The sequence below is a fragment of the Vitis vinifera genome, chromosome 10 (genome assembly GCF_030704535.1).
Source record: "Vitis vinifera cultivar Pinot Noir 40024 chromosome 10, ASM3070453v1".
Lineage (NCBI taxonomy): Eukaryota > Viridiplantae > Streptophyta > Magnoliopsida > Vitales > Vitaceae > Vitis > Vitis vinifera.
In genome coordinates, this window is record NC_081814.1 from 14,302,285 (window position 1) to 14,314,795 (window position 12,511).

The following is a 12,511-nucleotide window of genomic DNA, read 5'->3' on the forward strand; positions in this document are numbered from 1 at the left end:
ATTTTACCAAATATATTTAATTTATTTAATAATTTAAGTTAAGTTTTAAAGTCACTTTAAGTTATTAAATTGAAATATTATATTGTAGAATGAAAATAAAAATTAATTTCATCACTTTTTATTTATTGTATTTAAATTATTACATTCGCCTCTATTAATTCTGGTTGTTATTCTTACATGTCAAGCACAAGATAATTCGTTGTCTAGTCAATTCAATCACTTGGGTCATGGATTATCTTTTAGTGAAAAATGGTTTGGATTACATCTGTATTATCAGATGGGGCATCGTTTGGAATACATCCTTTCTAGAGAAATGACCCTTGTCCTTGAATGTGTTTAATTAAGAGACTCACCTCGCACCATATGCCATGATCGAAGTAGCTCCTCAGACCATGTTGTTGTTGCTTGTTTTCCTTATGGTTCTCCCTCTCTTTCTTCTTTGGAAACACAGAGTCAATGGGGGAAAACTCCTTCCACCAGGTCCTCCAGGGCTTCCCTTGATTGGAAGCTTGCATCAGCTTGAGAGATCAGCCACGTGCGCTTTTTTTCTTGGCGCTTATATAAAGTGCCATTATTTATTCTCAAAAATGGGTATTAATGACGCTTGCATTATCTTGGCGCTTTAATGGGAGAAATAATGACGTTTTTAAATAATGGCGCTTTTTTAAGCGTCATTGTACAATGAATTTCAAATAATGACGCTTTTTTAAGTGCCATTGTAGGAGAACCTCAACCTTGGCGCTTTTAAAAGCATCATTGTACAATGCATTTCAAATAATGACGCTTTTTTAGGTGCCATTGTAGGAGAACCTCAACATTGGCGCTTTTAAAAGCGTCATTTTCTGTTCATTTTATAATTACTCACATTTTTCAATTAAAAAAAAAGAGATAAATGTAATAAAGCCTTTTCCAATACCCGATGCCCACACTCAAGTTTCATTACCAAATCTGTCTCTAACTGAACCAGCAAGTTCCAACCAATTTCGATTGAGAAAATGAAGTTCTTACTCCAAATCAAGAAGATAGCATTCATGGATGTTCCACCGATTTGACTATTTGGGTGCTGGATTGAGAGAAAGGAAATGAATGGAGATATGAGAGAAAGCTAGGGTTTTTTTAGATTCATAGGTTGGGAGAGGCAAGAGGCAGCAAAGGCAGATGCCTTCTGTTGAAGAGGTAAGCAAGGAGGAAAGGTCGAAGAACCAGAGGAACAGAGGAAAGAAAAGAAGGGAGAAGAAAAAACCCAGAAGAGAGAGTTGTCAGGTACGAGCCCATATGTTCTCGTTTTCCCATGGATTCACATTCTTCACTATTGATTTCTGGGATTTGAGTGTGAATGCTTGTAAATCTATTGTGGTTTTTGTTTATTATCAGTTATTTTCTTAGTTTGCATCTCCGATAAAAAGATACTATACCTCTGTTTTTAGGCTCAGTTGTGTCTCTCCTCTGTTTTTGTTCTCTGGTTCTTATGTTCTCTAGAAGATTTGGAAATGGTTCTGGTGTTGTTCCATTTGTGTACAATGGTTCATGCCGAAAGGAGCTTGCTTTCCATGGAGTTGTAGGTACTTCCTATAACTTGTTTGATGAAATGCCATTTCGAGATATGGGCTCTTGGAATGCATAGAAAGTTTTTCAACAATTACTACTAATTTAAGCTTCACAATCTGACATAGGCTTCATTGCTTATGTTACAAAAGATGCTATTCAACTTCATTTTTAAATGGGTTACACAACATGTTATCTAATTAATAATAACTTCATGTTTGGTTCATCTATTCAATAAACTAATTGAGATTTGACACCCCACTTATGACCACAAACTAGAATGGTCACCCCCAACATAAGTAGAACACATGTCAAGGTGCGGCTTAGCTCTACTTTAGCCTTACTTGGGAAATCTACCCAAGTCTAAGCTTAAAAACAAAATGAAAAAAATATCATGATATTATATTAATACAAATTATATGTATCTATATTGATTATCTAATTAATCAAGACTCTAAAAAATGAGTAACTTTGATAAATCATTTTGGGGGTTGGAGATGAACCAATTTTAACATGAACTTTATGTAGTGGGTCTTTAATGGATTTAGCCAAGTTTGTGAACTTAGGCCTAAAATGTGATGCTTACAAACAATATTTTCCTATTCTCACCATTGCAATTGATATGAATAATTTATAATACATAACTAGATGTAATATTTTAATAAGTATTTATGTTTTAGTTTTAATCAACTATGCATGCATGAAACCTTAGAATTCCCATTCAAGTATCATTGTGAGACAGAAGTTTCTCTTATTACATACTAAGACAATAAGTTGTCAAAATGTGAAATGTGGGTATATTTAAGCCAGTTTCAAGTTGACAACTACTAAATTTGTCTTCCATGTGATAAAGATCTTTTCTCTGCAAATGATGTTTGAATTGTCCAGTTGGACATTATAGGAAAACATGATATCTATGAAGTTAATTGCTTGTTCTTAATTCAATTTTTAGAAAATTTGGTAGTCTTTCTTCTTGTTCTCTGGGTGCATATTTGGACAAGGTCACATATTGTGCCTTATCCATTTTGTGTACTTGGAGAACTATAGGGAAATGCTACCGAAATTTCTTTAAAATGAATTTAAGTATATTGGCAATTGACACATAGGGATTATGTATTCCTATATAAGATAGGAACCACCACCTAATTAAGGATGTTGGAGATGTTAGAATGCCTAAATCATGTATAAATCACTTGCTTCTATTCATTCGAATCTTAGTTTCATTCGTTAATTGTTTTAGTTCATGGTATCATTATCTCATGTGGTTATGTGTTTTTAAAATTTTCATACTTGGTGTATTCAATAATATAAGAGAAGACTAAAAGTTAGATCTTGATTTTCATTCCTATTCATGAATAAAGCAAACATCATGAATGAACTAAGATCCATTTTTTATGCTAATATTGAATAACCTAATATACTAATTATGTTTCTTGTCATATTGCTTATTGTTAGATGACTTGCACATTGTCGTTTTTTGGATTGGTCTAAGTTTTGTGACAATGTGGGAAATTTTAATAGGATTTTATTAATAACTTTAGTTGTTGGTGGTATCTAGGAGTTGTGTTTATCTCTTGTACATCAAATGGATCGTTCTTGGATGTCAAAGGATAGGAGATCAAAGGATTATGCAGATGGGGTAGAAAGCTTTATCGCATTTGCATTACAATATTCCACATATAAAAACTCCATTAAATGTCCATGCCTTCAGTGTGGTAATATGATATTCCACACTCCTCAAAAAATTAGAGAACATTTATTCTTCTATGGAATTGATCAGAGTTACCATACATGGTATTGGCATGGAGACGCTACTCCAAGTGGACCACCAACTAGTAGGGCAGAATGGCATCATAAAGTTGAATTTAACGATGTGGATAGTACAATAAAAATGGTTCAAGTTGCATATGATGATAGTAAGAATGACCCAAAATTGTTTGAAACATTACTTGAAGATGCTCAAAAACCTTTATATCATGGTTGTAGAAACTTTACAAAGTTATCTGCATTGGTCAAATTATACAACCTGAAAGCACAATATGGATGGTCTGATAAAAGCTTTTCAGAGCTTTTAAGTATTCTTGGAGATATGTTGCCTCTAAACAATGAGTTGCCTCTATCTATGTATGAAGCAAAAAAAAACATTGAATACATTGGGAATGGAATATGAGAAAATACATGCATGTCCCAATGATTGCATATTGTATAGAAATGAGTTGAAGGATGCAACTTCTTGTCCTACTTGTGGAACTTCAAGGTGGAAGTTAGATGGAACAGGTACTAAAAAGAGGGAGGGAGTCCCTGCAAAAGTAATGTGGTATTTTCCTCCTATTCCAAGATTTAGAAGATTGTTTCAGTCCCCAAAAATTGCAAAAAACCTCATATGGCATGCTCAAGAAAGAGAATTTGATGGTAAAATGCGTCATCCATCTAACTCCCCATCATGGAAGCTAGTTGACCACAGATGGCCTGATTTTGCTTCAGAACCTAGAAACCTTAGACTTGCCATTTCAGCAGATGGTATAAATCCTCATAGTTCAATGAGCAGTAGACATAGTTGTTGGCCTATTATAATGGTCATTTACAACCTTCCTCCTTGGTTGTGCATGAAAAGGAAGTTTATGATGCTATCTTTATTAATATCAGGTCCACGACAACCTGGAAATGACATTGATGTTTATTTAGCACCATTATTGGATGACTTAAAAATGTTGTGAGATGTAGGGGTTGAATGTTATGATGTGCATCAACAAGAGGTCTTTACATTAAGAGTTGTTCTACTATGGACAATCAATGATTTTCCTGCATATGGAAACTTATCTGGTTGTGTAGTTAAAGGATATTTTGCATGTCTCATATGTGGGGAAGATACATTCTCTCACAGATTGAAGCATGGGAAAAAGAACTCATATACAGGTCACAGAAGATTTCTTTCTTGCAACCATCCTTTTAGGAAACAAAAGAAGGCATTTAATGGTAAACAAGAGTTTAGCTCACCTCCGCAACCATTGAGTGAAGAGGAATTCCTAAGGAAAATTGATGTCATTTCTAATTCATGGGGAAAAAATAAAAACTCCCGAGGCAAGTTGAATGTCAATACTACAAATTGTTGGAAAAAAAAGTCCATATTCTTTGATCCTGAGTATTGGAAATACCTACATGTTCGTCATAGTTTGGATGTAATGCACATAGAGAAGAATGTTTATGAAAGCATCATTGGTACCTTACTCAACATTCCAGGTAAGACGAAAGATGGACTTAATTCTCGCCTAGACCTGCTAGAGATGGGCTAAAGGTGTGAATTGGGGCCAAGGTTTGAATCAAATTGAACTTATCTCCCACCTGCATGTTATACGTTATCTAAAGTGGAGAAAAAGGTTTTTTGCCAAAATTTATCACAATTAAAGGTTCCTGAAGGTTATTGCTCTAACATGAGAAACCTTGTGTCAATGGAAGACTTGAAGCTTTATGGTCTTAAATTGCATGACTATCATACATTAATGCAACAGTTATTGCCAATGTCATTACTATCCCTTTTGCCAAAGCATGTAAGGCATGCTATTTGCAGATTGAGTTTTTTTTTCAATTCTCTATGTAGCAAAGTGGTTGATGTGTCTGCACTGGATAAGTTACAAAATGATTTGGTGGTGACATTATGCTTGCTTGAGAAGTACTTTCCACCTTCCTTATTTGATATCATGCTTCATCTTACTGTACATCTTGTAAGGGAGGTGAGACTTTGTGGACCAGTTTACCTAAGGTGGATGTACCCATTTGAAAGATTGATGAAAGTTTTGAAATGGTATGTACGAAACCGTAATCGGCCCGAAGGTTGTATCGTTGAATGCTATATTGCAGAGGAAGCTATTGAATTTTGTACAGAGTATTTATCAAATGTAGATGCGATTGGGATTCCTATTAGTGCAAACATTGACCAAAAATTTGGGGCACCAATACCTAGAGGTCAAGTTGTGACAATTGATTCCAATTTGTGGTTACATGCACATCATTATGTTTTAGAGAATACAACTATTGTTCAACCTTACATTGAGTAAGAACCACTAACACTTAATATTTGTGTTTGATACTTAAAATAACTTTAAGACATTAACTTTGAATTTCTTATAAATAATTACATAGAGAGCACATGGAATGGTTGAAATTGAAAAATCCGCGTCAATCAAAAAGACAAAAGTGGCTCCAGGATGAACACCTACGGACTTTTACTTATTGGTTGAGAAAAAATGTATTGGAATGGTGTTAAAATGTGAAGTATTCTTTTTACTAATGTTTAACATACATAATAACTATTATTTATAATTACATATTGAAGCTGCAATTGGTAATAATGAACCTATATCTGAAACCCTTAAGTGGATAGCTCATGGTCCTAGCCATTATGTCTCTAAATATCATGGATATGTCATTAATGGGTGTCGATACCATACCAAGGAACGAGATGACTTATGAGCTACCCAAAATAGTGGAGTTAGTATTGTAGCTTAACCAATGCAAATCGCAAGTGCAAAGGATCAAAATCTAGTGTTTGGTGAGCTTTGTTTCTATGGCATTATTACCGAGATCTGGGACCTTGATTATACCATGTTTAGGATACCGGTTTTCAAGTGTGATTGGGTTGATAATAAAAATGGCATAAAAGTTGATGATCTTGGCTTTACATTAGTTGACTTTAGCAAAATTACTCATAAATCAGATCCTTTCATTTTGGCATCCCAAGCTAAGCAAGTATTTTATGTGCAAGACCAACTTGATCCAAGATGGTCGGTTGTTTTGTCAACTCCTCAAAAAGATTTCTTGGATATGGAAGGAGGTGAAGACTTTGTTGACAATTCGATTGAACACCATCCCTTTATAGGGGCATTGCCACAAATTGAAGCGTTTGATGTAATGGATGACTCAGATGCAACATGTATGCGAGGAGATTGTGAGGGGATTTGGATTGAGAACAAATCCTCTATGTAGCTGTATTTTAATGCTAATGTATGAATAAAGGCCATGGAATGGGTTGCAACAGCCACAAAATAGGTAATTTTATCCTTTCTTTATTTTTTTACACAAAATATTGACCATTCTTTAACATCTCCCAATAACGTATTTACTAAAACCTTTTCCCTAAATTGTGCATGGAAGATACTAAATTAGTTATGTTTGTGAGTAAAAAAATTATGAAATTTTTTATTATCAATATGCATGTTGTGTTTTCCAAACTTAATGTAACACAAACCGATAGTCCAAAAGCTTTCATAAGTTCTTATGGACTTGATGAACTTGTTGAAACCACGTTCTCCTTCCATGTTGATTCTTATAGGAAATTCCTACTGCAAATTTAGCTTTCTTATACAAATGACCTTGGGTTGCTTAAAATAAATGAAATGTTAAACAAAGCGGGAAAAAAAAAAAGTTTAAATGAAGTGTTATCCTTGTTATATGATGAACAATTCTAAAAAGATCTATTGAATTCATGATCTATTGCATTTCATTGTGCAATGATTATGGATTTGTTTCTTTGAAAAGTTATGTTTTACAATTATTCTTTGACTAGGTTATATGCAATATAATTTTAACTAATCTTTATCATTTTTTTATTTTTTTTTGTTACAAGAATGGAGACAAAGGAAGGAGAAAAACCCATAAAAAGGAAGTACAGAGGGATGACACGGAAGCATATGATTATAAAAAACAAAAGCAAGGGGGTTAAGTTGCCGGTTAAGTACAATCTTGATGGCATTTTCATAGGAGAATCAACAGTTCATCTAACAAGCTACTTAGGCATGTTAGCACGCACTATGGTGCCAATAAGATATGAAACTTGGCATGTTGTACCTAAACAGTTGAAGGATAAGTTATGGGACAGCATTGAGGTAACCATTTCTTATTTAAATCACTTTGATGCAAAATGTCTATCATTCTTAACCTCTTGAAATTACTAAAGTTTGGTATTAATGTGCATACTGCTTTTTCATTAAATCATAAAAGTAGGAGGAATTGTATGTTAACAATGGGAAAATGCTTTCGGTCCTTTAAGAACTTGCTAACAGTGAAGTACATTATTCCTTTCGAAGACCAATCGGAGCTCCTCAAAAGACCACCAATTCAATATACTTTTATTGAGGATGAAGATTGGACAATATTTGTTAAAGATAGATTGTCTGACAACTTTAAGGTATAATTAAGACTCTTTACATACCTCTTATTCACATTCATTAATTATAAAATTTTAATTTATAGGAATATCGAGAAATTCAAAAAGAAAGAAGAAAGATAAACATTTATAATCACCATCTAAGTAGAAAAGGATATGCCGGTCTTGAGGAAGAGATGGTAAGTGTAAGCCTATTAATTGTTTTTTATTTATTTTATGCATAATACATAATAGGGTTATATGATAATTATATTATACATTGTCCTATTTTGAAAGATGGTTGCAAGTGGATCAACTGAAACTATTGATCGAAGCATATTATGGAAGAAAGCAAGGGAAAAAAAGGACGGCACCTTTGATGAAGTGGCCATACCAGTAATTGAGAAAATAGTAAGTGAATATTTTTCAATTTTAATTACATATATTTATAATAAGTTATTTACAATAACAAATTTTCAATTTAACTTTATAATTAATATTTTTTAAGGACAAGCTATTGAAAGAGTCTCAAGAGAATGGTAGAAGTGTTAGTGGAAGTAATGATATACTTGTGGAAGCATTGGGTACTCCTGAGTATAGTGGTCGAGTTAGGGCCAAAGGGAAGCACTACACACCTCGGCAATATTTCAATAGTGCTACAGATCGTGTTGTCAAGGATTTCATAGCAGCATCTAAAGAAGAACAAAGAATATTTCAGGCAGAAATGCTAACAAAACTGTCTCAAGTAGGAGCTGTTACTTCCCAATCTGATGTTAGCAGTTCAAACATGAAGCAAAAACAACTTCTCCTACCAGAAGCAGTGGATAAGCCAATCCGTAAAATTGAAGATGTGACCCCACCATAAGCAATAGAACCACAGAAGAAGGTATTTATTCAGTTAAGCTAATTTGATGACAGTTTCCTCTAATACGAGAAATAATTTAATTTAATTTTGTTGTTTGAATTGACTTCAAATGTTGGTGGCAACATATATGGTCTTCTTTGATGTTGCAACATATAATAGGATATGTCTAAATTATGGGTTGAGTTATATGCAATGGACTGAAATGTTATCATGCAAGTTTGTTGCAATTGAATGTAAATGAAATTGCATTTATCATTGTAATAGGAGCTATAAGGTGATTGATGATGATAATGCATTTATGTTAGTTTTGTATAAACCCACTAATATTGAAGTGATTATTGTGAATTGAGTTTTGTAGGTTAGAAAATGTGAGCTGGCCATAGGCACCAAGGAAAATATAGTGGCAGGTGGAACAATTATACTTGAATGTGGTCCCAACTATTTAGTAGTTGTTGATGTTCCTTATGATTCAAGTGCACCCCTTCCCATTCCTATTCCTGGACAAACTACTACTGTTGGGGCTGCAATTGGTTACCAAGTTTTGTGGCCAACTGATTTGGTCATCATCCGTACTCCCATCTTAGTAAGTAAATTTAATTACCAAACTTTATAGTGACTTTATATATATATATATATATATATATATATATATATATATATATATATATATATAAACTACTTAATTTGATTTGTACCATAGTTCTTAATTGTACAGGCATCTAAGAAAGCAAAGAAACAAAAAGTAAATGAAGTTGAAGTCAAATCCAAGGGTGAAAAACCACAAGATATGAAAATTTTTGAGACATTGGTTGGCCTCATGCTGAGTACATCAAGAACACACCCTATAAACTTCCTAGATGATGTTTTTAGTGAGAGTTTCAAGACCTTCATGATGAAAGAAGATATGGAAATGATAATATCATCAAAAGAAGTGTCATCCAATTGTATTTTATACTACATCTGGTAAGGGATTTTATAATTTTTGAATGACTTTTCACAAGATTATGAGATAGAAGGTTATTTTCTAATGACCTATAATGATTGTTGATAACTTGTCATGTGGGTTATAATCAGGCATTTGCATAGAAAGTTGATTGATGCAAAGCAGGCCGAACGATATGTTTTTGTCAATCCAGCATTGGTCTCAAAAGCTGGAATGGGAGAGGGAAGCAAGGAAAACAGGTCAAGGGTTATTGCAGATCGACTAAAGAATACAAAGCATGCTGAATATATGCTTATTCCATACAACCCAGAGTAACTTTTTATCCTAAATATCAATATGGTGTTTGTAAGTTAGTTTGTGATGTTTGAATTTGTGGATACTATATTACAATTTTCATTTCTTTTCTTTAGTTTCCATTGGGTGTTAGTGGCATTGGAGATGAAGAAAATGATTGCATATTACCTTGATCCAATGGCCTGTCAACCATGTGATGATCTTAAGGACATAGGTAACATGTAAGTATATATTTTCTCCTATTTTAATACAATTGATAGTGTCTAAATAACATCTTTTTAATTCTTTTTGTAGGGCAATGAGAATCAACCCACCGGAAAAACAGAAAACATCAAAGAGGGAGCCAACTTGGGTGAAAGTGGTTGTAAGTACTTATTTGTTTAGATTAAAATATATTGCTTCACCACTTAATTTATGACAAAATTAGAAAATGGATGGTTATTAATATGATCATCAATAAGATGCTAAAGAAGTAAGAACATCATTCTAGTGTTTATTGCAATTGTTGATACTTTTCCCATAGTGCCCAAGACAACCAGGTAGTGTGGAATGTGGGTATTACGTGATGAGATATATGAAGGAAATCATTGCTAATCCAAACCAACTAACATCAAAGGTTTGCACTCAATTCAATTCATATGGTTGGTCATTTTACTATAGCCTTTTTTATTTTTTATTTTTGGTCAATTGAACTTAGTGAATTGTATATGTCACTCCAATTCAGTTTTGCGGGAAGAAATCATATAGTGAAATGGAAATTAATGAAGTTCGATCAGATTGGGTTATGTTAGTGACTCAGTTAATCATTACTCATGTTTGAAGGTACCTCTTATAACTTATAGTCTAATACAACTTCATATTCTTTTAAAGATGTAGTCAATATTTTGTTAATGTTAATTTTATAATGGATTTATTCACAATGATAATTTGTTAATGTATATCTTTGTACTCCTAGTTGGCAGTGTTTTCAATATGGATCATTTTGGGGGTTGCTCTATTATGATTGATGTATAGTTGGCATATTGAGAGGTGAAGCCAAGTAGACATGGTAGGTGTAACGACAACTTTTGTATATTTCCTCTACAAATTATTATCAGTTAGATTTGGAGAAATCCTACAATAGCATAGCTACAAAAATTCCTGCATGTCCAAGCTCATTTTTGTAGAGCCTTTAGTTTCATTACATGTGCATGAATTAGGAATTTGTCTATTCTCTACAAAAGCATTTTTGGTCTTTAAGATTACTAGCTTTATAAACTTTTTTAATATAAATTTATAAAGGTCTCCTACTATACTAATGGGCTTAAAGTCTATAATATCTTGTACTTCCATTTTCTTTTACATAAAAAATAGGAAGTTAGTTTAAGACTTCTTACAAATAAGCCTATGGAAGGAAATAGCACCTCTTACTAATTGGTCGTTAAATTGTTTATTATATATTCTTCAGGTTGTACAAAAAGGCATAGGTCATTCTATTAACAACGTCACTACTGCTCTTGATGAAGGACACCCACAAACAATTCAAAATATATCATCAAAAGAATTTTGAGGTAACATGTTGTGGTTATTGTAAGTTTTATGAATCAATTCCATGTTTAGAGATCATTTCATGCAAGTTCCATATTTAGATAATAGATATCCTCATATTATTAAATGTTGATATACTAATACAATAAGAAGAACATAGATATTTGAACACAATTTTATAATTTTACATAAATATGTTAATTTACAATTTTATAATTTTTCGGACTTCTAGTTTTTTTTGTTTTTTTTTTTCATTCCTTAGTTCCTTCTCATGCAAAACATCTAATGTCTTGTACAACCTATAAGAAGAATGAGAAGATGTTAATGGTTGAAGTTTCATAAATAAGATAAAAATCATACCAAAATAGTCAATGAGATAAAAACTTTTTTTTTTCTGTTTTTTTAAAAAAATAGAATAAGAGTTCTAAAATATTTAGAAATTTGGTGTAATAAAATTATTGGAGTTTGTTGAGTTCTTTTGATATTTTGAAATTTATTGCAATGGAAGAAAGATATTTTGGAAATATAAAAATTGGCATATACACATTTCATTTACAAAGTTGCTTCTTAACTATTTGTTAATACTAATAAATATGTAACCCTCTCAATTATTTTGCAGATTGAGCATCTAGAAAGTGAGTTACAACCATCCTTTTGCACTTGGAAGAAAAATGATGTAAAACTAGATGTAGTGAAGGTTATGAACAATTCAAAGTTGAAGAAGAAGTTGTAAAATTGTTGGTTTTAGTTGTTGATTATGTATGATGTTTATGGATAAATTGTAATAGTGAAAAAGGAAGACCATATTTGATACTTTTTGTCAATGGAGATTCTTAAATTAAGTTTTCATTATTAATTTAATTGTTGATAGAAAATGATAAAACAGGGCATAATTAGGACATTTTAATTTCTGGGCTATTAAAATTTTATATGAGATAAGATGACGCTTTTTTAAAGAGTCATGCTTTACTTGAATAAACAGAAGATGACACTTCTCAAAAGTGTCAAGGTTGATGTTAAAAAAAACATGGCATTTTTTTTTAGTGTCAAGGTATAAAATGCTATATGATGACACTTATTATGAGTGTCAATGTTGCTCCTACAAAAAAAAAAAAAGCTATAAGATGACACTTATATTGAGTGTCAATGTTGCTTCTACTTATACAATGACGCTTTATTAAGTGTCAACGTTGCT

The 12,511-nt window shown here is 32.5% G+C and overlaps 1 protein-coding gene and 2 long non-coding RNA genes across 4 annotated transcripts; all 3 read left to right on the top strand.

Annotated features, from left to right (window-relative positions):
• The first annotated feature begins 7,800 nt into the window (after positions 1-7,800).
• Positions 7,801-8,318, top strand: LOC132254482 (uncharacterized). The gene is made up of 3 exons (XR_009466764.1): positions 7,801-7,887; positions 7,985-8,098; positions 8,196-8,318. It is a non-coding gene; the product is annotated as an uncharacterized LOC132254482 (long non-coding RNA).
• A 93-nt stretch (positions 8,319-8,411) lies between these two features.
• On the top strand, positions 8,412-10,014 carry LOC104877323 (uncharacterized). The gene is made up of 5 exons (XM_010657532.3): positions 8,412-8,537; positions 8,911-9,135; positions 9,268-9,515; positions 9,627-9,806; positions 9,906-10,014. The coding sequence occupies exons 1-5, from the start codon at positions 8,412-8,414 to the stop codon at positions 10,012-10,014; spliced, it is 888 nt and encodes a 295-aa protein (XP_010655834.2).
• Positions 10,013-12,177, top strand: LOC104877414 (uncharacterized). 2 transcript variants are annotated; one of them, XR_786783.3, is made up of 6 exons: positions 10,013-10,153; positions 10,313-10,405; positions 10,514-10,611; positions 10,745-10,837; positions 11,237-11,339; positions 11,936-12,177. It is a non-coding gene; the product is annotated as an uncharacterized LOC104877414 (long non-coding RNA). The 2 variants fall into 2 exon arrangements; XR_009466763.1 differs by lacking the exon at positions 10,514-10,611.
• Positions 12,178-12,511: the final 334 nt, after the last annotated feature.

What these genes read in the sequence shown, in the direction of transcription:
- LOC104877323 (XM_010657532.3), top strand. Translation starts at nt 8,412, where the DNA reads ATGCTAACAAAACTGTCTCAAGTAGGAGCTGTTACTTCCCAATCTGAT. An exon ending in CAATCCGTAAAATTGAAGAT is followed by an intron (nt 8,538 to 8,910) that starts GTGACCCCACCA and finishes TGAGTTTTGTAG; the next exon opens with GTTAGAAAATGTGAGCTGGC. An exon ending in CTTATTCCATACAACCCAGA is followed by an intron (nt 9,807 to 9,905) that starts GTAACTTTTTAT and finishes TCTTTTCTTTAG; the next exon opens with TTTCCATTGGGTGTTAGTGG.